This window comes from Procambarus clarkii, chromosome 91 (genome assembly GCF_040958095.1).
Source record: "Procambarus clarkii isolate CNS0578487 chromosome 91, FALCON_Pclarkii_2.0, whole genome shotgun sequence".
In the NCBI taxonomy this organism is placed as follows: domain Eukaryota; kingdom Metazoa; phylum Arthropoda; class Malacostraca; order Decapoda; family Cambaridae; genus Procambarus; species Procambarus clarkii.
This window is the reverse complement of record NC_091240.1, coordinates 12,315,946-12,342,568: the sequence shown is the minus strand read 5'-3', so window position 1 is coordinate 12,342,568 and position 26,623 is coordinate 12,315,946. Positions and strand designations below refer to the sequence as shown.

General features: G+C 49.1%; 1 protein-coding gene across 1 annotated transcript in view; it reads left to right on the top strand.

The window, feature by feature from the left end:
- Window positions 1–26,028, top strand: part of LOC138359566 (uncharacterized) — a 43,991-nt gene extending 17,963 nt beyond the window's left edge. Inside the window, exons 2-3 of the mRNA XM_069318912.1 lie at window positions 5,167–5,355; window positions 25,223–26,028. Coding sequence (XP_069175013.1) covers window positions 5,167–5,355; window positions 25,223–26,028 — 995 coding nt within the window. The remainder of the gene's footprint in view (window positions 1–5,166; window positions 5,356–25,222) is intronic.
- The last annotated feature ends 595 nt before the right edge of the window (window positions 26,029–26,623 follow it).

Here is a 26,623-nt window from a genome sequence, read left to right as displayed (position 1 = left end):
TCTGAGAATTTTCGAACAATTTCTTTTTTATCCTTATCAGTAGTAGGGTGTACACCATAGTGACGATTTTTTTTGGGGGGGGGGGTCATTCGTAGCATAAATGTTGCCAATCACTGTTGTGTCACACCATTTTCGGGTACATTTTTTCAGAGTTAAAGACCGAAATTTTCAAAGACCATTTTTGGAGAATATGTTCAAAGAAGTTTTGTTAAGAAATCTTTTGGGGGACAATCAATTTTTTTTCAGAGTTTATTGTAATGAAAATATTTCAGAGTTCATATAATCATAGAAGTTTATTTAAGAGTTTAAGACAGAAATTTTTCAAAAGAGCATTTTTTTCTGAGAATATGTTCATAGAAGTTTTGAAATTTCTAATGACTCTCAGATGGTCACATTCTCTCAGGTAGTGGTCAAGGCGGTGTCCATACTCACTCTCATCACAGATTCTGCAACTCCGCTGCTCAACTCTTGTTTCCATTCTGAATCTCCATGGATATTTGTACCCAAGGTAACCAGTGACCTTGCAGACCTCTGGAATGAGGCTGGTTTAGATAATGTGTCAGCTGTGGAGCACTGTGGACCACGGTGGCGTGGCTCTCAATCAAGCAGACCGAGGCCTCATTGTCTTAGATGACTTGTGCTTCTGCATCTTGCAATCTGTGCTGGTTATATCTCTTGATTAGTTATGTCAGTCATCAGTGTATTTAGGCTTGTCTCGCTGAAGAGGAGTGTATAAACCCAGGCACTGTACAAAGAGGTGGTGTCAGCAGTAGTGTATCCTGTGAGTGAGAGATGAGTCGTGAAGGCCTGGACGAGGCTTGGCTTGAGGGAGGAGTGCCCGTAAACAGGTATCGAGGGAGGGTCCTAGCAAGGATGCCAGTTAATGGAAGCTGACATAACACTCCCTCGCCAGTTGAAACTGGCGGCTACACAAGCTCTGGTTAATTTAAAAGAAGATAAAGTCCCTTTGTGAGGAGCGGTTGATATATGATCACTCTCCCTCGTGCAGGAGTCATGATGGATGGAGGCAGAAGTTTCTTCTAACAATGAATTAATTAAAGATGACCTTCGAGGAGTGGTAAGTTTGTATAAGTTGAGGTGAAGGTGAGTGAGAGGGGCAGGGAGGAGGAGCACCAGTGATCAATACGGGGTCTGGTGTCAGCCAGCCCTGTCTTTATGACCACCTCTGCTGCCCTCCATACACCAAATCTGCCTCGTCTCTCCCCCGAGGCTCTCAACACACCCAGGGTACCTGGTTGATACCTGGTTGATGGGGTTCTGGGAGCTCTTCTACTCCCCAAGCCCGGCCCGAGGCCAGGCTTGACTCGTGAGAGTTTGGTCCACCAGGCTGTTGCTTGGAGCGGCCCGCAGGCCCACATACCCACCACAGCCCGGTTGGTCCGGCACTCCTTGGAGGAATAAATCTAGTTTCCTCTTGAAGATGTCCACGGTTGTTTCGGCAATATTTCTTATACTTGCTAGGAGGACGTTGAACAACCGCGGACCTCTGATGTTTATACAGTAATCTCTGATTGTGCCTATGGCACCCCTGCTCTTCACTGGTTCTATTCTGCATGACTGTATGTGCAGACTGTTCTGCAGACTGTTCCGCAGACTGTATGTGTTACTCCTCCTGTATGGATCAACACCACTCTTCCCAGCCTGGAGTGACAGCCGTGTCTAACATACTCTTCTCGGACGGCTGAATTAACATAGCTGAAAGTCCTATGTGCTCGGAGAGGTGAACTCCAGCAGCCTAAAGTTCTTATATATGCTCGGAATAAATTTAAGATAGTGTGAAGTCCTTCCTCATTGCTTGAGTGCTGAATGTAGTCAGCGCATAGAGAAGGGTCGTTACAGCAGCCTGGAAGCACTCTTCAAAATACCAATTGCTTATCATATCTCATGAATAACAATAATCTTAATTTTGGCCCCTAGGCAAACATTAATGAACCGGGAATTGTTTCTTTCCTGTGTTCTATTATATATTAAAATTAAATAACGGTGGGTAGCTTAGTGTGTGTGTAGTAGCGTCGTGTTCTTTGACTGCTTCCTTGGAAAGCCATTTAACCTCCTCTTTATTACCAATAACTTGTTAACAACTTCTGAGGAAAATACCAGCTCACATGATCGCATGCCCATAACAAAACGAAAACCTTGCAAGATTCATTATCCACTGAGAGTTCATGGCTGTGTGAAGATACGTGCTTTCTGTAAAAGTTTACAATGCTGAGTATTTTGGACGTACTGTATACTAATGAAGATGTACTCCCCATGGGGTATCCCTTTCATGCATTGTTCTTACTTATTCTAAGGGTATTTTGACAGCCGGTTGGATTGGTGTGATCTCTGCGAGGCTCCATGTTTGTACAATGATGTAAACATTGATTGTATGTAATTATTGTGTGAGGCTAGTTGTGTTTGCGGGGGTTGAGCTCTGGCTCTTTGGTCCGGCCTCTCAACTGTCAATCAACAGGTGTACAGATTCCTGAGCCTATTGGGCTCTATCATATCTACACTTGAAACTGTGTATGGAGTCAGCCTCCACCACATCACTTCCTAATGCATTCCATTTGTCCACCACTCTGACACTAAAAAAGTTCTTTCTAATATCTCTTTCTAATATTGTGTGAGGCTAGTTGTGCTTGGGGTTTGTCGGCCGTATGTGAGGATGTTCCCTTTCTTTATTGTATGTACATATTGTATTATTGTGCTTTATACACAAGAGACAACCAAGATAGGCCGAGGGTTCCTAGTCGACCAATATGTTAGATAACAGGAATAGTTAGTTTAGATATGAGGAGCATCCTAGGGCACACCACTCGACTGTGGAAGGGAAGGAGTAATTAAGAGTACATACGTGTACTGTGATTGTGATTGTTAACTGTGGGAAATATGTTGGTTGTGTTACTGACATTAATTATACATTCATACATACATTTGCCGGGAGTTGTAAATTAAATTCTTTTAGTTCAGAATATATTGGTATGATCGGCCGACCGGCAGGGAGCCGGTCGGCCGAGCGAACAGCACGCTGGACTTGTGATCCTGTGGTCCTGGGTTCGATCCCAGGCGCCGGCGAGAAACAATGGGCAGAGTTTCTTTCACCCTATGCCCCTGTTACCTAGCAGTAAAATAGGTACCTGGGTGTTAGTCAGCTGTCACTGGCTGCCTCCTGGGGGTGGAGGCCTGGTCGAGGACCGGGCCGCGGGGACACTAAAGCCCCGAAATCATCTCAAGATAACCTCAAGAAGATGATATACTCTGCTAATTTACATTATTCCCTGACAATATTACAATTCATTGTTGATATATGTACTGATTGTCTTGACTCATAGACAGATAATAGTCAGATACAGATACATAGATAAAGAGAGAGAGATATATATCATGAGGAGCCAGGTAGGAGCCTCATACAGTCAGCGTAATTAGGGCGCCGAAAATACCCTGTTCCGTGTACTAACCGCTGGCCCGGGAGTATTTCTGGCCACCCTCTCTTATTATCCCTCTGGTGGCCTGGGTTATGGCTTACTCTAACCTCTTACACTTTATTATCTTCCAGGATAATTGTACCTAATGGACTGATGATGTTGAGTGCTCAGTAAAACTTGTTAGTTTAATAAAATTATATCGTCTTTACAGTATGTAAAATATGGAGAACAGCGGTGGTTAATATGGTGTAGATAGTTCGGATTAATGATCCCTGATGTCGTCTTCCCCTACCCCTTGGACCACCCCCTAGTGTGTCCCCTTGTCCTGGTCCCACCCCTAGTGTGTCCTCTTGTCCTGGTCTCACCCCCTAGTGTGTTCCCTTGTCCTGGTCCCACCCCTTAGTGTGTCCCCTTGTCCTGGTCTCACCCCCTAGTGTGTCCCCTTGTCCTGGTCCCACCCCTTAGTGTGTCCCCTTGTCCTGGTCCCACCCCCTAGTGTGTCCCCTTGTCCTGGTCCCACCCCCTAGTGTGTCCCCTTGTCCTGGTCCCACCCCCTAGTGTGTCTCCTCATGGTCCCACCCCCTAGTGTGTCCCTTGTCCTGGACCCACCCCTAGTGTGTCTCCTCGTGGTCCCACCCCTAGAGTGATGTCCAGGATTATGTAGCCACAACGAAGCCACATGCGTCGTGATGTTAACACACTCGACTATGTTAATGTTGTCTCATGTTAGTGGAACCTGTTTAAAAACAACTGCAATTGGGTTGCTGCCTCGTGTATGGATCAGAGTTATTTCAGGTGTTTTTTGGGGTGTGTCAGGGAAGTCACCTGTGTCTCTGGGCGTCTTTTCCAGCTGGATATAAAATTCCAGGTGTGTTGTCATGCGGTAGCGTTTGGGCATGCTGTCTTTGACTTATTCAAGGTGCAGTGGGGTTAGGGTGACACCTGAAGTATGAGTGTCACGTGTCACTTATATTTCTGTCGCTGGTGTCACGTTCGTGAATCATTTGGGTTGTCACTCCTCAGTGTGCTTAATAGGCACTGAAAAGCTAGTCTTACTAAGACAAGTATTTCACTAATTTGTTGCTGCAATCTGAATACTTTTTTTCTTTAAGATTTTAGAAGGTTGCAAACCTTGCAGATGCCGCTAAAGGTATTGTGTTTACGTGTTGCTCATGTGAGATTACCGCCCAAAGTCTTTGTGTGTTTTAATCATCAACTCCGGCAGGTGATTAATGATACTGGATAACTACACGTAAATGTTAATCAGTGGGTTATCTTGAGGTTATCTTGAGATGTTTTTTGGGCTTAGTGTCCCCGTGGCCCGGACGTCGACCAGGCCTCCTCGTTGCTGAACTGGTCAACCAGGCTGTTGGACGCGGCTGCTCGCAGCTTGACATATGAATCACAGCCTGATTGATCAGGTATCCTTTGGAGGTGTTTATCCAGTTCTCTCTTGAACACTGTGAGGGGTCGGCCAGTTATGTCCCTTATGTGTAGTGGAAGCGTGTTGAACAGTCTCGGGCCTCTGATGTTGATACTCTCAGAGTACCTATTGCATCGTCTAAGGTAAAAGGTGTAAATGTTTGCAAGACCCTTCCAGCCAAGTATCTGACATATCAACCATCTAGAGCCTCGTGTGTTTCACCAGCTGCAGCACACCTGCAGTGCAGCACACCTGCATTGTGTGCACCCTCGTCAAGGACGTGGCACACAAACATGCAATGGAAATTTCCAGGTGTGGTGAGGAGTTGCATGGCGGCCAACACTACCAAGCCGGACCAAGACTCAACAGATAATGACGGGGATTACCTCGGCATTTATCGACATCTTGATCATCGGCACAGTCTTATAATCCGCGTGTGGCTACAGTCGCCTCTCAGTCTCGCAACAGTCACTACTCCAACGTCAGTTTTGGGACGAAGAGGTAAGTCTCGGCGAGAAGTTGTAAACACCGTGACTTGGCCTATGTCGACCTGATTTGTAATACTAATAATTATTTAATTTAAGCAAAAGTACATACATACATACATACATACATACATACATACATACATACATACATACATACATACATACATACATACATACATACATAGGATACAAGCATGTATGAGTGATGGGTAGGACAAGAACACTGCCTAGAGCCACCTATAGACAGAGAGTTTCCGTGCTACGATACGTTAAATGGGTCACACTGGGGCGGGCGGTGGTGACCCGTGTTTGACTGACGTCAGGATAATGTTACAGTATGTCTTAGACCAGGTGCTGGAACTCGCTAGGTTCTCCAGCTCCAGGTTCTCTCTAGAACCCGGTCTGGTAGTTGGTGCACAGGGGTGAGCAGTGAAGCAAAGGTGGCCAAAGGTGCCCGAACCTGGGTCATTACGACGGTGCGAGGCAACAGGCCATTAGCAGAGAGCTGCGGTCACTTATGGAGGCTCTTGTCTTGAGCTGAGACTGCTGAAATACACACAGGTGTATGCCTTGTATGGTTACTTAACGCCTCACCTCTCGTGTATGCTCGTATGTGTTCACATATGGGTATACATTTAATACCCTTTGGCCTCTACCCCATGAGAACGTCGGGGTATTTGTCTTGTGTGTTCGTTATCTCGTCTCTCACACTATTGTATCCACATTGTATTACTCTGTCGTGAGAGGTGTAGCCGCGATGTATGGTAGCCTATATATATATATATATATATATATATATATATATATATATATATATATATATATATATATATACATATATATATATATATATATATATATATATATATATATATATATATATATATATATATATTTATATTTATATATATATAATTATTTTCAATTGCAAGTATTTTTACTGTTTAGTCTGTTACTTAAACATATAAAGACAATTGGGTATCTAATATGAAAGTCCAATACATAATTGGGCTCATTGTTGAAAGCTTGCATCACAGTAACTGGTCGAGGAGCCTAGTAATCCTCTGTACACTATCCAGGAACAGTCAGATGCCAGGCGTCTGTCTTCTTAACCCCTCATAGACTCTAGGTGTGTAGCTGTCAACTCCAGACACTCAGCCACAGGTCCTCCGCACTTGGGCACACGTGCAAAGCGATGTCTTCCTCGCGATAATTCAATAGTCAGTAGGTTACAATGACATTTACGCTGGATTTATTGTATCATTTTTGTTCGTGGGCAACATTGAGGACATCTTGACGCGTCAGACAAATGTTGTAGGTAATTACTAATTATTTCTAGCGAGCGAATACACACCTCCATTAAAGCTCAGTCGTAATTTTTCACTCACGCTGACCTTCGTGGAAATTCTGGGAATACTGGGGGGTTGTGGGTGAGTGGTGTATGAGGCGTGGGGTGGGCGGGTGGGCTGCCCCCTGCTGGCGGGCGGGGTGGGCCGCCCCCCTGCTGGCGGGCGGGGTGGGCTGCCCCCTGCTGGTGGGCGGGGTGGGCCGCCCCCCTCCTGGTGGGCGGGGTGGGCCGCCCCCCTCCTGGTGGGCGGGGTGGGCCGCCCCACCCTCACAGTTTGCTTATTACCTCTCATGACCTCGCACATAAACACGGGAGGAGTTGGGGGAGCAGATAATGCTATCCATGTCCGTGCACCCGTAAATATATATATATAACTTTCGGGCAGCAAATTATGTGTATATTGATTTTTATATTGTTCGCCTGCACACCTCGCAGGGGGCACGAGCCAGGCCTAAATTATATTACCTTTGTATTGTTAATAAATTGTAATTCTTATCTGAATACAAAGAGATAATTCCGCATAGAGATGTTACAATACACAATACTCAAGTTTATTCTGAGCGTGTGTTTACTGGGGAGAAGTTGGTGGCGGCGGGAGAGAGCGTGCAGTTTTACCCAGCGTGAGATAAAACACGCTGGGACACGCTTTAACACACCGTCCCACAACTCTTACACAAGAAATTAAGAAACTTTGAAACTGTGTATGCCACTTAATTACAGCGTTCTGGGAGACGGCTGTCAGACTCTTCGATGTCACTGCCAACACATCAGGAGCTGGTGGCAGAGCTGAGCTTGGTGGTGGTGGTAGTGGGTGAGGAGGCTAAGGTGGTCATTAGTAATTACCAAAAGAAGGTTCCCAGTAGACCAGTGGCTGTCACTGCCTTACACCGCCTCACTTCTTGATGAGCTCCATTTCTTCTCTACTCTGACACTGATGTTTTCTTTAATAAGTGGCTTATATAGGTACTCAGTTTCTGCCTGTTTCTCGTTCGAGTACTACCCATATTAAATAATATGCCCTATTCTGCCCTATCAGTTTCTTTGAGAATTTTGTGTAGTAATCATGTCTTCTCTAACTCTTCCAGTGATGTGAGGTTTGGTTCCTGTAATCTTTCCTCGTGTCTCATGCCTCTTAGTTCAGGGACTAGTCTGGTGGCATACCTATGACCTTCATCCAAATTCATTACAGCTTGTTGTGTTTGACTAGATAATGACTCCACGCTGGCGTCGCATATTCCATGACTGGTCTGACGTATGTGGAATATATGGCGTCGAATGATGCCTTGCCTAGATTTCAATAGGCACTTCTTATGTTTACCAAATTATCATTTCGCTGCTGATGATATCCGTTTAACGGAGGTTTCAGGAAGCAGGTCCGTGTGACATCAACGGGTTTATCGCTCCGGATGTTCCTGGTCAAACTCTAGTAACCAATTGTTAAACATTCCTTCAGTTTATTGAGGTCACTTTGTTTGTTCTTGTAATCTATTCTCTCTTAATCCCCATGACTTTTGTGTCACCAGCATATATGGAGAGTAATAAATGTGTGTGTGTGTGTGTGTGTGTGTGTGTGTGTGTGTGTGTGTGTGTGTGTGTGTGTGTGTGTGTGTGTACTCATCTAGTTGTGCTTGTGGGGGTTGAGCTCTGGCTCTTTGGTCCCGCCTCTCAACTGTCAATCAACTGGTGTACAGGTTCCTGAGCCTATTGGGCTCTATCATATCTACACTTGAAACTGTGAATGGAGTCAGCCTCCACCACATCACTTCCTAATGCATTCCATTTGTCAACCACTCTGACACTAAAAAAGTTCTTTCTAATATCTCTGTGGCTCATTTGGGCACTCAGTTTCCACCTGTGTCCCCTAGTGCGTGTGACCCTTGTGTTAAACAGCCTGTCTTTATCAACCCTGTCGATTCCCTTGAGGATCTTGAATGTGGTGTGTGTGTGTGTGTGTGTGTGTGTGTGTGTGTGTGTGTGTGTGTGTGTGTGTGTGTGTGTGTGTGTGTGTGTGTGTGTGTGTGTGTGTGTGTGTGTTTACTTAGTGTGTGATCCTGGAAAAAATCCAATAAGCCTTAGGGCAGTAGTAGTGAGCAGCGGGAAGATAGAGGAGGAGGTGAGCCAAGTAGGTGTTGTGGCTCCCAGCGGTGGCTGGCAGCCAACGCTAGCTAGGCTGTGCCAGCGACCTCACCACCTTAGCTAGCACAGGGCCTCTCATCCTCACACACATACACACCTCTCATTCAACCATATCACGCCCTTTTAATATTAGATTTTATGTGACATTTTTAGCTGCAGCGTGACGACGTTAGGCCGCATGGGCGGGAACTTGTCAGACATTCATCATAGTCCATTTTTCATTGTGGATGACATCAGTGATTGCATTCATCACAAATTAAACAACGGAACAATTGTTTCATTGTGTCTCTGAGCCATACAAGCAGGGAGGAAGGTCTCAATTATTCGTCCACTTTTGCTCGCACTGTTATCCCACATCAAAATTATTATCCATAATTAAAATATGGACTGACCTGAATACATTACCTGGGTATTGAGATATTTTATAAAAATAGGTTTGCAATAATAACGATTAATATAACTATTTAAGCTTCTTTGTAAAGTTCGAACTCAAGTTCAAGTACGTTTATTGAGACAATAAAATGCATCTCAAGGGTATAGAATAGCTTAGGCTATTTCTACCCACTTATATTCGAACTCTTTACATTCCGTAATGCCCCAACCCGTTCTCGCACTTGCTTACAGTCAATATTGGCTTATTTAATAAGTGCATATGTGACATACTAATTGATTGTGAATATTTTAGTTTACCTTGAAAAGCTTCATAGAAAACACCGACCTCACCTAACCTTCTTAGTATGTTAAGATAAGCATCTTATTGCTTCTTAATTACAATTATTACTTAACCTATACCGTTGATATAGGTGTTGTGTTGCCCTCATACAACCCTCCCCCACCACCCACACAACCCTCTGGGACCCTGACAACTACACATATACCACCATGGGGGGAGGGGGGGGAGTTGTAATTTGAGTTATGTGAAGAGAGCATTAGGTCAAGAGAGTAGCAGCGAGTGTGTTGACATGGGCGTCAGTGGGTGTGGGTGTGGAGTGTGGGTGTGGGCGGCGTAAAACTGGAGGAGAGAGACGGAAGGGAAGGTGGTAGTGTGGGAGGGGAGAGGGGGGGGGCGGCAGCTGGGTGGTGGTGTAAGAGTGACATCACACAACGCATAAATGGGAGAAATTAGGGGCCCCCGGGGAGTGTGTCGCCTCTCACTACGTCTCTCCTGCTCTCACGCACGCCCACACTCACGCCCACACTCACGCCCACACACACGCCCACACTCACGCCCACACTCACGCCCACACTCACGCCCACACTCACGCCCACACTCACGCCCACACTCACACCCACTCACACCCACACTCACGCCCACACTCACGCCCACACGCACGCCCACACTCACGCCCACACGCACGCCCACACGCACGCCCACACTCACCCAAGACATTACCGATAATCCCGGCGGTACTAGGAATAATAACTACTATACACTTGAAGCAAAACTAACTTGCCCCGTACTATATGTATTGTTACCCCCTCGCAATACACCATCTTCTTGAGGTTATCTTGAGATGATTTCGGGGCCTTTAGTGTCCCCGCGGCCCGGTCCTCGACCAGGCCTCCACCCCCAGGAAGCAGCCCGTGACAACTGACTAACACCCAGGTACCTATTTTACTGCTAGGTAACAGGGGCATAGGGTGAAAGAAACTCTGCCCATTGTTTCTTGCCGGCGCCTGGGATCGAACCCAGGACCACAGGATCACAAGTCCAGTGTGCTGTCCGCTCGGCCGACCGGCTCCAATCAGTGCATCAGAGCAGTGCGAAATGATTGATGAAGACCTGAACGAGCTAGATATATTGTCTGAGAAATGGCTTCCTGACATTAATCCAAGTCAGTGCAAGACGATAAGATCTGGGACGGGGACACAAGGAACTTACAAGATAACGGGAAGACACGTGCCTGAGTGAGAAAGGAAAGGATATCATTAAGGATATCTTGAAGACATTAAGAAGAAAGGATCAGCAGTATAGGCAGAAACTTTCACAAGGGTGTTAACTACCTGTATTAGAGAACATCGTTAGAGTACTTGTCCCTGAATAAAGAGGGCTGAGCTAAGAGGAAAGACTGAGATAAGTAGATGCCTGAGACGAAGAAGGGATAGAGGGGGGAGACTGATACTGGGGGCATCCACACTGGCTGGTTAATTGAGACTGTTGACCCATTAAGGTCTTGGGGTAGTTAGTAAGTGGCATGAGTTCAGTGAGGAGGTAGTTGAAGCTAACTTCATCTATAATTTCAATTAAGAGCAGGTAAGATAAGACGCAAAACTCTGCTCTATTGTAATAGGTTGAAACTTGACCTGTAAGCGCGCGCGCGCGCACACACACACACACACACACACACACACACACACACACACACACACACACACACACACACACACACACACACACACACACACACACATTAGCATAAGAAGAGTATCGGAAAGAAGTTACGAGAACGATATTGCGATCAAAGCGAAAAAGCAACCTAAGTTACTACACAGTCATATAAGAAGAAAAATGTCGGTGAACGACCAAGTGACAAGACTAAGGAAGACAAAGGGGGCATATACTGAAAGTGACAAGGAAATCTGCGAGGCACTGAATGCCAGTTTCCATGGAGTGTTCACTACCGAGCCTAAGCAGCTCCCATTGTTGGAATGGATTACTCTAGATGAAAGACTATCAGATATAGAGGTGACAGCAGAGGAGGTAATGAAACAGTTGACAACACTAGATGCAACTAAAGCAGTTGGACCAGACAAAGTATCACCGTGGATACTAAAAGAGGCAGCGCAGGCCCTCAGCGTGCCTCTGGCAATGATCTTTAATGAGTCACTTATGTCGGGAGAATTGCCCAGTTGCTGGAAGAAGGCAAATGTCGTGCCGATCTTCAAGAAAGGCGATAGGGAGGAGGCACTTAACTATAGACCTGTATCACTGACAAGCATCCCCTGTAAAATACTGGAAAGAATAATTAGGCTACGACTTGTTGCACACCTGGGGAACATTAGGTTTGTGAACAAACATCAACTTGGGTTCTGGAAAAGGAAATCGTGCCTAACAAACCTTTTGGAATTCTATGATAAAGTAACAAGGATAAGGCAGGACAGAGAAGGATGAGCAGACTGCATATTTCTGGACTGCCAAAAGGCCTTTGATACAGTACCGCACATGAGACTGCTATACAAACTTGAGAGGCAGGCAGGAGTAGGCGGAAAGGCCCTAGCATGGGTAAGGAAGTACCTAACAGGAAGGAGCCAGAGAGTAACGATAAGGGGCGAGAAGTCGGACTGGCGAACAGTAACGAGTGGAGTACCTCAAGGATCGGTGCTGGGACCAATTCTTTCTAATATACGTAAATGACATGTTTACAGGAGTAGAGTCCTACATGTCAATGTTCGCGGATGACGCAAAATTAATGAGAAGAGTTGTGACAGATGAGGATTGTAGGATCCTCGAAGAGGACTTAAACAGGCTGCAGAGATGGTCAGAGAAATGGCTACTGGAGTTCAACACGAGCAAATGTAAAGTTATGGAAATGTGATCAGGTGATAGGAGACCAAAGAGACAGTACACAATGAAGGGGAACTCCATATGGGATATGAAGAGCGCCTGAAGGAACTGAACCTTACGATACTAGAAAAAAAGAAGGGGAGGTGAGGTATGATAAGAACGTATAAAATACTCAGGGGAAGTGACAGAATGGAAATAGACGAAATGTTCACACGGAATACTAACAAAACGAGGGGACATGGGTGGAAGCTGGAAACTCAGATGAGTCACAGAGATGTTAGGAAGTTTTTTTTTAGCGTGAGAGTAGTGAGAAAATAGAATGCACTTAAGGAACAGGTTGTGGAAGCAAACTATTCATAACTTTACAACTAGATATGACAAGGAAATGGGACAGGAGTAATGCTGTAAACAACCGATGGCTAGAAAGGCGGGATCCAAGAGCTAATAGCTCGATTCTGCAGACATAACTATTAAATAAACACCACAGGGAGTAGTGAAGGGGGCAGCAGGGAGTGAGGCAGGGGGCGCCGCCCCACCACAGGGAGTGAGGCAGGGGGCGCCGCCCCACCACAGGGAGTGAGGCAGGGGGCGCCGCCCCACCACAGGGAGTGAGGCAGGGGGCGCCGCACCACGCCAGGGGGTAAACAGTCCATCCTGGAACCATTTGTCAAGTTTTAACATCCAGTTTACTCTGGAAATAAAAATGTACCGCTGAATGCGTCAACATTCTGTGTTAGACGTCTCGTCTTGACGAGACGTTGTCTTCCTGTACCCACGTTGTGTCTTCCCCCACACCCGTCTCCTGGCCAACTGTGCAGTTAAATGAATTAAATTTAACTAGCATAGTGGCTTCCCACAATCGTGTGTTCCTTTACTATGAAGAGTACGGCCCCGGCGGAGCCCCGTCAGGCGGCGGGGTGTCCAACTGTCCTGGCATCACACCGTTGTAACCAAAGGCATCCTCGATGGTGTGTTTACTGACCGAGACACGCTTGCTTGAGGCGGGATAAGGGCGGTGGGCGGCGGGCGGTGGGCGGTGGGCGGGGTTATGGCCAGTCCAGCGTAGTTGGTAGTGATTGTGAGTGATGGAGGCCGTGGCGGCCCTAAATGGTGTCCTGGGATGGGGGAGAAATGGTGGTAGGTGTGTGCTGGTGGTAGGGGGAGGAGGGGGGGGAGAGTGGTAGGGGAAGGAGAGGGGGAGAGTGGTAGGGGAAGGAGAGGGGGAGAGTGGGGAAGGAACAAGTATGATGGATATACAACCGTTACAAAGGATTAGTTTTTCGTAGTAATAAATCTAATAATTACATATATGTGGCATGTTTATGTTCTTACCGGTATTTACCCTGGGATTTCCTTCTAGTTTCCATTTATAGATGAAATTAGTGATTACTGAGGTAAAACTGTCTTAAATGATAGTGAGTTGGTGAATCACAGCTGATGGTGACGCACCATCTTATATGTGTAGTGACCGTCCAGTTGTACAGTGTGTGTCTCCTCACGACGAGCTGCACATGACCCTTGAATCCGGAATCCGGATCCGGATTCCGACGGATCGTCGACAGTGTCTCGCAAAGACCACCATCACAGAGCTGTAGAGTAACTTCCTCTCACAGGGTAGAGTAGCAGTTTAGACTTAGGAGTTTACACCAACATGTTGGTAGTGTCGACCATGTCAGGTTAGGAGTGGGGGTCCCCTGGTCCTTCAAGAAGAGGTCACCACTACTTACAGCTTGGGTCAGTTCGCCTTACATGTCTTTAAATAGATTAAGGTTCCATGTTCCATGTCTGATGTCCCCCCCCCCCCCACAACCCGGTTGGCTCCACTTGGTCACTTGATCTACAGGTGTGGTGGACGGGTGTGTGACGGAGCCTTCATGCTGGTAGTGCATAAAATGTTCTTGTGTAGAGGAAATTATTAGGCTTCCAGTTTACCTGGTGTATTTCCCCTCTGCTAGGCTTTGTCCGCGCTGCCTTTCCCGCTCTCTCTCCCACTTTAGCTTCGTGTATACTCACTGCTGCTCCTCGCTCTACCTGGTGTCTACTGTCGCATGGTAGAGTACCTTGGTAATCGCTGGAGGTGGACCTTCATCTCTCTGTGTGTGGCGTTATGTCTCTCAGTTCTCCAGTTGTGCTTCACCCGTGTGGTGTTCAGGTGTGTTCACGGTCCTTGAGTGTCATGTGTTTTGTTAGCGGTGTGGTAGGAGCACACGGCAGGATACACCGCCGGCATGCCACGGGTCGACTGGCTCTTCACGCCCGTCATTGTATGTGTAAGCTGGTCATTGTATCCCCCCCTCGGGGTTGCCAGTCACTGTGGTGACATACATCATACACCTGAGAGCCGTCACCCTCATTACACTTACAATCGCCAGAGTGAAGCTCCAACAATTGACCAACTTTCAATACTTGAATGTTGATACTTTGCCAGAAATTATTAAAGAACCGATGGAATTGAGGTCTTGTTAGCATGTTAGAATCATGGTAATCTTACTCACTACAGTAATGATAGGTAATTATTACACTGCAAGAGACGTGATTATATATAGCTGGTCTGGTCCCTGTACCCGTCCCTGTATTGTCCATCACGGTCAGTTGATGCTCTACTCCCACCTCAGGGGGGGTGTGGGTGTGTCAGGGGTGTGTGTGGGGGTGTCAGGGGGGGGGGTGTGTCAGGGGGGTGTGGGTGTGTCAGGGGGGTGTGTGTGTGTAACAACATGCCCGGCGCGGTCATTATGACTCAGATAAGTCATAATGGGAAGGGCAATACAGGACCATTATCTCCCTGACCCACATATTGGTACAATAGGCTTTACTGTTACACCCTTCCGGACACACTCACACACACACACACACACACACACACACACACACACACACACACACACACACACACACACACACACACACACACACACACACACACACACGCACACACACACCAATCCCTTCCTCTTACACCCCCTCAGTGACACCCAGAAAATAGTCAGTGATATTCGAATGAATGTTTTAGCTGCTAAAGAAAACAGATTTGAAATTTAATTCCTATGGATACCATCACATGTTGGCATCTCAAGGCATGACACTGTTGATATGATTGCTAAGACAGCTTCTAGAAAACCAGTGGTAGAAATTGATATGGGTGTTTCATTAGCAGTGACAAAGAGAATACTTAAACAAATATCTAATGAAGATCTCACAGACCTAACAAATTCACAAAGACCTGAAAGTTGTAGCATTAAATATTATGATAGATATCGTGAGGAGACATTTACATATGGGACTAATAGAACAAGAACCCGGCAATGTGATGTTATAGTGGCCAGAATACGCCTGGGATATAGACGTATCTGGCAGCTTTCTCAAAACCCAAATGTCGAGTACACAATGTGTCAACTTTGTGCAAGAGAAAACATGCACTCTCTTGAACATTATATTGTAGAATGTCCCATATTGACTGACTTTCGCCCTCCTGGGCTAAGGTATGTTGAACTCTGTAATTAATATGTGAGTACTGGAACACTTGATGATATATTGGACTTGTACCCAAGATTAACCATGTAATGTATCAATTATACAATGTATGTATGTGTTGTAACTATATAACCTGAGCTTGTAAAAGCACCTTCATCACCTTCAGTGATTAAGTGCTTAATTGCACACTAGTTTCTCTATCAGCTTTCTCACCCTGTCAGAGTAAAAGAGACAAATGTATGTGAATGCATGTGTGTGTGTCTATATATATGTATATGTACGAATATGTGTGTGTGTGTGTGTGTGTGTATGTATATGTATGTGTATAAAGTATATATGGAAGCTGATCAGAATTACATTTCACCTTTGTAAATGCACATTAATGACACTATGTAAAAGACACATCGAACACTTTATGTAGGGCATAGGGCAACGGACAACTTTGGCACACAGGTGCCAAAGTTGTCCGTTGAGGTGATGGTCATCTCATCACCTAGTGATCTACTGATGACAATAGTGTACTACCCGGAGTGTAGTAGTTAATAGTTGTACTTTATGGTGCAGGTGCAGGGGAGTGACTTCCTCAACACTTCATACACTACACAGATACTTGCCTAGTATTGTGTCGGGGAAGAGATAGGTTAGGTTAGGTTAGGTTAGGTTAGGTTAGGTTAGGTTAGGTTAGGTTAGGTTAGGTTAGGTTAGGTTGGGTTGGGAGGGTGACTGGCGTGGGTAGTGGTGATTGGCGCGGGAATGGTGGGGAGAGAGAGATGGAATCTTTGTATTACATTTTCTCTCTTCCCCTCTGCTCCCCTCCTCTTCCTCCCCCCTCCCTTCCCTCCCATGATACAAGTGATGGAGCAGATTAAACATGAGGGCTGTGTTTATCTCCCCCACCATTCCCTCATACTGTCCCCCCCCCAAGGCATCACATGGGCCCTCCCTCCCTCTCCATAGCCCCAGATGCCTTCCTTGTGTCTCCCTCTCTTGGCTTCCCTCTTGGGCGGTCACACTCCTGCTGCTGCTGGAAGTGTCTGGTGTGTTGACACTTGGCCAGCACCTCTTACTGTATAATGTTGTGTCACTTGTGGACTGTCTTGGACTGCCTTCATTCTCTTCCAACTGCTTCCTTACTCTCTCTCGTTCCTCTGCCTGGGAGACGTTCCTCCCGTCTCCCACACGCCCTTGTCTCTGTCACAGCCGCCCCCACCACCCTCCACTCCCACAGTCCTGCCCCACCACCCTCCACTCCCACATACTTGCATACCATGCAAGCTGATGGAGAAGATTGTGTGAAGAAAGCTAGTGGAACATCTGGAGCGAAGGAACTTTGTAACACAGCACCAACATGGATTCAGGGATGGCAGGTCCTGCCTCACAGGGTTACTTGAATTCTACGACCAGGCAACAAAAATAAGGCAAGAAAGAGAAGGGTGGGCAGACTGCATATTTTTGGATTGTCAGAAAGCATTAGATACAGTACCACACAAGAGGTTAGTGAAAAAAACTGAAGATGCAGGCTGGAGTGAAAGGAAACGTACTCCATTGGATAAGGGAGTACCTAAGCAACAGGAGACAACGAGTCAGTGTGAGGGGTGAGGTCTCAGATTGGCGACACGTTACGAGTGGTGTCACGCAGGGGTCGGTCCTTGGACCTATACTGTTTCTGATATATGTAAATGATCTTCCAGAGAGTATAGAATCGTTTCTCTCAATGTTTGCCGATGATGCAAAAATTATGAGGAGGATTGAAACTGAGGATGATAGTAGGAGGCTACAAGATGACCTAGACAGACTGAGTGAATGGTCCAACAAATGGCTGTTTAAGTTCAACCCGAGTAAATGCAAAGTAATGAAACTAGGCAGTGGAAACAGGAGGCCAGACACAGGATACAGAATAGGAGATGAAGTACTTAACGAAACGAATAGAGAAAGATCTAGGAGTTGATATCACACCAAACCTGTCTCCTGAAGCCCACATAAAAAGAATAACGTCTGCGGCATATGCGAGGCTGGCTAACATCAGAACAGCCTTCAGGAACCTGTGTAAGGAATCATTCAGAATCTTGTACACCACATGTGTAAGACCAATCCTGGAGTATGCGGCCCCAGCATGGAGCCCGTACCTTGTCAAGCACAAGACGAAGCTGGAAAAAGTCCAAAGATATGCCACTAGACTAGTCCCAGAACTAAGAGGCATGAGTTACGAGGAAAGGCTGCGGGAAATGCACCTTACGACACTGGAAGACAGAAGAGTAAGGGGCGACATGATCACAACCTACAAAATCCTCAGGGGAATCGACCGGGTAAACAAGGATAAACTATTCAACACTGGAGGGACGCGAACAAGGGGGACACAGGTGGAAACTGAGTACCCACATGAGCCACAGGGACGTTAGAAGGAACTTTTTCAGTGTCAGAGTAGTTAACGGATGGAATGCATTAGGCAGTGATGTGGTGGAGGCTGACTCCATACACAGTTTCAAGTGTAGATATGATAGAGCCCAGTAGGCTCAGGAATCTGTACACCAGTTGATTGACAGTTGAAAGGCGGGACCAAAGAGCCTAAGCTCAACCCCCGCAAGCACAACTAGGTGAGTACAGTCCTCGCCCCCCACCCTCAACTCCTACACTACCCCCCCCCCACACTAGAGACCTAGACCCCCCCGTCCCTGAGGGGCCGGGGGGGGGGGGGGGGTCCTGAAGGCATTATCGGGTGTCAGGGAGGACCCTGGAGGGACAGTTTACTGTGTATACCAGACTGGTGTGTCGGCGTGGCACTCCCCCCCCCCCTCCCCCATGGTCGGGCGCTAGCTCCCGGACCTGGTGACCATCTCTGGCAAGGCTAATGCTGTGATTCCCGTCTGTCCGCTGTGTTAGGTATATAGTTAGTTATTTGTAATGCTTGCGGGTTTATGCACACTCACGCGCACGCCCGTGTGTGTGTGAGTGTGGTGGTAGACGCCGGGCTGAAGCTGTGCTGTGTGTGGTGGTAGACGCCGGGCTGAAGCTGTGCTGTGTGTGGTGGTAGACGCCGGGCTGAAGCTGTGCTGTGTGTGGTGGTAGACGCCGGGCTGAAGCTGTGCTGTGTGTGGTGGTAGACGCCGGGCTGAAGCTGTGTGGTGGTAGACGCCGGGCTGAAGCTGTGTGGTGGTAGACGCCGGGCTGAAGCTGTGTGGTGGTAGACGCCAGGCTGAAGCTGTGTATGGCCACAGTGTACCTCAGGCCTCAGGTCCCGGCCCGTCACAAGGGGTCGCTAACACTGTTAACATGCCGCAGACTCTACAGTTATTCCCAAGTTTTAAAGTATCAGCCAAAGATATATGATCTGGTCCCAAAGTTTTGACAAAACTCGTAAAAAAGTAGCATAAAACTTTACTTATTTTTTGTATATTGCAAGACAACATTTGTACGTTGGTCTGAGGTGGTGGTGGTTGTGGTGGAGGAGTGTGGTGGTAGTTGTGGTGGTAGTGGTGGTGGAGTTTGGTGGTTGTGGTGGTGGTTGTGGTGGTAGTGGTGGTGGAGTGTGGTAATGAAGTATGGCCACTCTGGTTCCCCATCACCCGGAGCCTCTCGCCCTATTAACGGATCCTCAGCGCCCAGTAAATCGGTCAGTTTTAAACAGTTTTCCATTACGCGCCCCTCAAGAGGCTATGTCGGCCTCCTCCTCCTCCTGGCTGTGGAGGCGCTCCCGTACAGCGTCGTGTGGGCGTGAGGGCGGGCGGTGAGGGCGGGCGGTGAGGGCGGGCGGTGAGGGCGGGCAGCAGCCCTCACCACCAGCCCTCACCGCCAGCCCTCACCCCCAGCCCTCACCGCCAGCCCTCCAGGGTGTTCCACACAACAACAACTTGTGCGTATTGGTGACAAATACTGTTGTGTGAGGCCGGACTGACCCTCACCTTTGTATAGTGTTGTGATGGTTCTTGTTCAGCTCCCGCCTGAGGTAGTGGGTGTAGCCTTCTTGGTGAGGTGTTGCTGGGGTCCACACCCAGCAACACTGCTGGGGTCCACACCCAGCAACACTGCTGGGGTCCACACCCAGCAACACTGCCGGGGTCCACACCCAGCAACACTGCTGGGGTCCACACCCAGCAACACTGCTGGGGTCCACACCCAGCAACACTGCCGGGGTCCACACCCAGCAACACTGCCGGGGTCCACACCCAGCAACACTGCTGGGGTCCACACCCAGCAACACTGCTGGGGTCCACACCCAGCAACACTGCTGGGGTCCACACCCAGCAACACTGCTGGGGTCCACACCCAGCAACACTGCCGGGGTCCACACCCAGCAACACTGCTGGGGTCCACACCCAGCAACACTGCTGGGGTCCACACCCAGCAACACTGCTGGGGTCCACACCCAGCAACACTGCTGGGGTCCACACCCAGCAACACTGCTGGGGTCCACACCCAGCAACACTGCTGGGGTCCACACCCAGCAACACTGCTGGGGTCCACACCTCACACCCTCACGCATGACTTGCTGCCTCACCCTCTCTCTCTCTCTTGCCTCTACACCAACTAACACTGTCTCTCTCTCTCTCTTGCCTCTACGCCAACTTATGCTGCCTCTCTCTCTCTCTCTTGCCTCTACACCAACTAACGCTGCCTCCCCCTCTCCCTCTCTCTCTATTACCATAATTTAGATTTACTTTCCCCTCTTAAATTGTTTTCCGTCCCCCTTCTTTAGTGTCGTCTCAACCCCTCTAAAAGCCACTCACCCTCTTTCCCTCGTTTTTTTACCTGAGACAAGGGTTCATAAGGGCTGTCGAATGACGTTCCTAGTGAAACTGCAAGCTAAAGCTGTTATCCTACTTCAGCTCATCCGAACCCTGCTCTTAGAAACATTTATTTCCTGAGAATGTCCTTGGAAACTATCACATAGAGAAGTGTCATATAAGGAACCAGGTAACTCTGCCAGCAAGATCTGTAATCATTCCTCAACTAAAGTGAAACCTTGAGGCCCATTTATTTCATGAGCCTGTTATATGCCTCAGTAGGAATGGCCTTTATTCATAAACAACATTAGGCAGTAATCATATAAGGAAGAGGATGAGCCGGTGGCCAACTGTGTGCCAGAGCCTTCAGGTGATCAGTTGACCTGATCTCCCGTGTGTCGACCTGTTGGGCCAACAAGTTCCAGATGCGAGTCAGCCTCGGAGTGAATGATCGCTGATGGAGTGATGTTCTTGAGAATGGCACTTCCGGTATGAGGCTGTTGAAGGTTGAGAGCCTAGTGTTACGGGTGGCAACTACTGGTAGTCCAAGGAGTTGGGCCAGGTGCGGTACTTTGAGGATGTTGGCCTTGTACATGTCTCTCTTCCTCCCTATCTCTCTCTCGCTCTCTCTCTATCTCTCACTCTCTCACTCTCTCTCTCTCTCTCTCTCTCTCTCTCTCTCTCTCTCTCTCTCTCTCTCTCTCTCTCTCTCTCTCTCTCTCTCTCTCTCTCTCTCTCTCTCTCTCTCTCTCCCTCTCTCTCCCTCTCTCTCTCCTCTCTCTCTCTCTCTCTCTCTCTCTCTCTCTCTCTCTCTCTCTCTCTCTCTCTCTCTCTCTCTCTCTCTCTCTCTCTCTCTCTCTCTCTCTCTCTCCCTCTCCCTCCCCCCCTCCCCTCCCCCCCCTCCCAGCAGCCACTTCATCATGGTTCAAGATTTATGTTATTGATCACGTGTAGCGTGGGGCCGCCTCCCAGCCAGATCAGCTTCGGTAAACATGTCTCCAAACATAATGCTCTCCAGGCTTTGTTTCACGGGGGCGCGTCTTGCTGGTGTCCCGCGAGGCTTTGTGTCACGGGGGCGCGTCTTGCTGGTGTCCCGCGAGGCTTTGTTTCACGGGGGCGCGTCTTGCTGGTGTCCCGCGAGGCTTTGTTTCACGGGGGCGCGTCTTGCTGGTGTCCCGCGAGGCTTTGTGTCACGGGGGCGCGTCTTGCTGGTGTCCCGCGAGGCTTTGTTTCACGGGGGCGCGTCTTGCTGGTGTCCCGCGAGGCTTTGTGTCACGGGGGCGCGTCTTGCTGGTGTCCCGCGAGGCTTTGTTTCACGGGGGCGCGTCTTGCTGGTGTCCCGCGAGGCTTTGTGTCACGGGGGCGCGTCTTGCTGGTGTCCCGCGAGGCTTTGTTTCACGGGGGCGCGTCTTGCTGGTGTCCCGCGAGGCTTTGTTCCACGGGGGGCGCGCGTGTTGGTGTCCCGCGAGGCTTTGTTCCACGGGGGGCGCGCGTGTTGGTGTCCCGCGAGGCTTTGTGTCACGGGGGCGCGCGTGTTGGTGATGAGGTTAGTTTAGGCTGGCAGGTAACTAGTGGGTTGTGTTGTCAAGGCAGAGACAGCCTGACGGGTCCCGTGCCTGCCCCCCATTACGCTGGGTGTCAGAGTATATATCGCTCTCCGCACCTCGCTACCAGCCACCACAACATAACCTACCCAGGAAGGTTTTTTTTCTCCTCAAGAAAAACCCAACCACTTGGGCTGGACGGTAGAGCAACGATCTCGCTTCATGCAGGTCGGTGTTCAATCCCCGACCGTCCAAGTGGTTGGGCACCATTCCTTTCCCCCGTCTCATCCCAAATCCTTATCCTGACCCCTTCCCAGTGCTATATAGTCGTAATGGCTTGGCGCTTTTCCTTGATAATTCCTTCCTTCTTCTCCAGAAAAGATAAGGATAGTGGGACCTGCTGGCTATCGTGCATCACACACCGTGAACATGTTATATAAGCTTTAATATACCTGATTCTGGGATCGGCAGTACTTTATGGGATTCTGGGATCCCATACAATACGGTCAGTGATGATGATGAAGATTAAACCACCCAAAAGGTGGCACGGGCATGAATAGCCCGTAAGTGGTGGCCCTTTTGAGCCATTACCAGTATGAATAGATGATACTGGAGATCTGTGGAGGTGCGACTGCACCCTGCGTGACGGGAGATGTCTCCCGTGTACGGTCAGTATGTAAATTCCTTCGTATCAAACGTGAAGGTTTAGGGTGGAGTGTTATTTTGAGACGAGAGATGGTGGTCCCTGGCTGCTGTTGTTGTTGTTGTTTAAGATTCAGCTCACCATAGCACGGACTATGTTGAGCCCGTAGTGGACTTTGGTACCTGGGCTTGGTCTGCTCCATCTACTTCTATTACACGCGGAATTAGCTGCTGGAGTGGTAGAACCTGTTGGGCTCCACTGTTAAACTTCGCCTTCCCCCACAGTGGGAGAGTCATGTTCCTCAGGTCCTGCAGTTCCTGAGGGCTCCATCCTCGACGGGGCGAGGCTCACAGTATTGACAAGTCGGAGCCAGACGTATAAACTAGAGTGCACGAGAGCACGGCGCAATCTGCACGTTCATACCGCAAATCATTTTTAGAAATGATTTAACAGACTGCATTTGTGAGTGACAATTATGGGTGACTGTCAGTACTAGGAGCCGGTCGGCCGAGCGGACAGCACGCTGGACTTATGATCCTGTGGTCCCGGGTTCGATCCCGGGCGCCGGCGAGAAACAATGGGCAGAGTTTCTTTCACCCTATGCCTCTGTTACCTAGCAGTAAAATAGGTACCTGGGTGTTAAGTCAGCTGTCACGGGCTGCTTCCTGGGGGGTGGAGGCCTGGTCGAGGACCGGGCTCGTGGGGACACTAAAGCCCCGAAATCATCTCAAGAAACTTTGCCCATTTGTTTCTGCCTCGTGCGGGAATCGAACCCGCGCCACAGAATTACGAGTCCTGCGCGCTATCCACCAGGCTACGAGGCCCTGCTCTCACTCACCGTCTACGTCATATATAAAGGAACATACAGATTCCATAAAATCCAATATCTTGGACAAATTGATCCAGATAATTGAAGGTGACCCAGGAACTGAAGCTCAACCTATCGACGTGCTCAGCTAGGGAAAGACGTGCCAAAAGGAAGTGTGACTTGTGACTAGGTCAAGGCGGAAGTCATAAGAAATCTTGAAACTATAAAGAAATATGCAGTTAAGCTAATATGTTTTAGGATGCTGCTGCATGTTAGTGAGGTGATGACTAAATGAGAGGCGGCTTGACATTCTGTGAGGGACGAGGAGTTGTAGTTTTCTGGGGCTGAAGTGAAGCTGAAGACGTGTTGAGGTCATCAGCCAGGTGGTGTGCCACAGAGCACAAGAGCAGTGGCACAGTGCCTCGCTCGTGGCCTGTGGCTTGGGACACCGTGTCCCAGCGTCCCAGCCTGTGGCTTGGGACACCGTGTACCAGCGTCCCAGCCTGTGGCTTGGGACACCGTGTCCCAGCGTCCCGGCCTGTGGCTTGGGACACCGTGTACCAGCGTCCCCGCCTGTGGCTTGGGACACCGTGTACCAGCGTCCCCGCCTGTGGCTTGGGACACCGTGTACCAGCGTCCCAGCCTGTGGCTTGGGACACCGTGTACCAGCGTCCCCGCCTGTGGCTTGGGATACCGTGTCCCAGCGTCCCCGCCTGTGGCTTGGGATACCGTGTCCCAGCGTCCCCGCCTGTGGCTTGGGATACCGTGTCCCAGCATCCCCGCCTGTGGCTTGGGACACCTTGTACCAGCGTCCCAGCCTGTGGCTTGGGACACCGTGTCCCAGCCATGTAACACAACTCCTCCCAGCTGGTCACACTTGTACCCTGATGGTTTTTGTGTTGTGATCTCAGCTGTACCTCACACTCCCGCCCCCCCCAGCCTCCACCCTGTCTCCTGGGGGCCCCCACCCTGTCTCCTGGGGGCCCTCCACCCTGTCTCCTGGGGGGCCTCCACGCTGTCTTCTGGGGCCCTCCACCCTGTCTCCTGGGGGGACTCCCACCCTGTCTCTCAAAATACTCGCGAACTTGGATCAGTTTAATCTATCAAGAGCCACTTTAAGCCCGCAGTAGAGCTCTTTGGGGCTGTATGAAGCCCTAGAGGGCTTACTGAAGAGTGGCTGTGGACCAGAGAGACTGTGGCGGCCTCTGCTAGATACGCTAGAGGCTGGTATTCAACCAATAGAGGCCGGAAGTATGGAGTTTAAACTACGCCGTGTGTATAGGGATTGTCCCCTCCCCATCAGCCTGTGATCGTCCCCCACCACCCTGTGATCACACTGTAGACACACGAGGGTGCAGATATGGACACTGTGTATTATACTTGACAATGTGACGTATCTTGCACCATAAGCAGTCACTGGAGTGCTGAACGTGGTCTGCGGTACGTACTTTCAGACCCTGAGTGTACTCACCAGTGTAAACTGTTTACCTTAAATTTGCTTTTGTTCACATTCTAAGTACTACATATTATATTGACCACACTTTATTAGTTTAAAGACTTGCCCGGAACGCTGTGTGGCCTTGCCGGAGTGGGCCATTTACACACTCTCTTACGAAGCCCGTCGGGCTGGGGGCATATGTAAATGCCTATATATGTAAAGTATATAGGGATTTATATATGTAAAATTATAATGGTCTTTATAAGAGCGCTCTACTCTGCTGGCCAGCTCTACTCTGCTGGCCAGCTCTACTGTCCTGGCCAGCTCTACTGTCCTGGCCAACTCTACTGTCCTGGCCAACTCTACTGTCCTGGCCAACTCTACTGTCCTGGCCAGCTCTACTGTCCTGGCCAACTCTACTGTCCTGGCCAGCTCTACTGTCCTGGCCAACTCTACTGTCCTGGCCAGCTCTACTGTCCTGGCCAACTCTACTGTCCTGGCCAGCTCTACTGTCCTGGCCAACTCTACTGTCCTGGCCAGCTCTACTGTCCTGGCCAACTCTACTGTCCTGGCCAACTCTACTGTCCTGGCCAACTCTACTGTCCTGGCCAGCTCTACTGTCCTGGCCAGCTCTACTGTCCTGGCCAACTCTACTGTCCTGGCCAGCTCTACTGTCCTGGCCAGCTCTACTGTCCTGGCCAGCTCTACTGTCCTGGCCCACTCTACTGTCCTGGCCAGCTCTACTGTCCTGGCCAACTCTACTGTCCTGGCCAACTCTACTGTCCTGGCCAGCTCTACTGTCCTGGCCAGCTCTACTGTCCTGGCCAGCTCTACTGTCCTGGCCCACTCTACTGTCCTGGCCAGCTCTACTGTCCTGGCCAGCTCTACTGTCCTGGCCCACTCTACTGTCCTGGCCAGCTCTACTGTCCTGGCCAGCTCTACTGTCCTGGCCAACTCTACTGTCCTGGCCAGCTCTACTGTCCTGGCCAGCTCTACTGTCCTGGCCAACTCTACTGTCCTGGCCAGCTCTACTGTCCTGGCCAGCTCTACTGTCCTGGCCAGCTCTACATAGTATTGTGTGAGTCAGATGCAGTACAATATGGAGATCTGAATATACTGTAGCTATACCGGAGGGAGCCGGTCGGCCGAGCGGACAGCACGCTGGACTTGTGATCCTGTGGTCCTGGGTTCGATCCCAGGCGCCGGCGAGAAACAATGGGCAGAGTTTCTTTCACCCTATGCCCCTGTTACCTAGCAGTAAAATAGGAACCTGGGTGTTAGTCAGCTGTCACGGGCTGCTTCCTGGGGGTGGAGGCCTGGTTGAGGACCGGGCCGCGGGGACACTAAAAAGTCCCGAAATCATCCCAAGATAACCTCAAGATACCGGCAAGAACCATCACCACAGGAGGCTGTCATCTCCCACACCACCATGAAGCGAGCACTTACAACTATGCCTTATACTTAAAGTTACTTAACGCTACTTAATGCCGCCACCACCTCCACCTTTGATGGACATAAGTACTTTACAGTGACCGGTGGCGACGGTTGCCAGTCACGGCACAGTTAAAGATGGAAGTTAATAAGGATATTACGGGGGGGGGGGGGGGGACACGGCCGACTCTCCACCGTTCACTAGCAACTCTCCATGACTGACTTACAGGGATGAA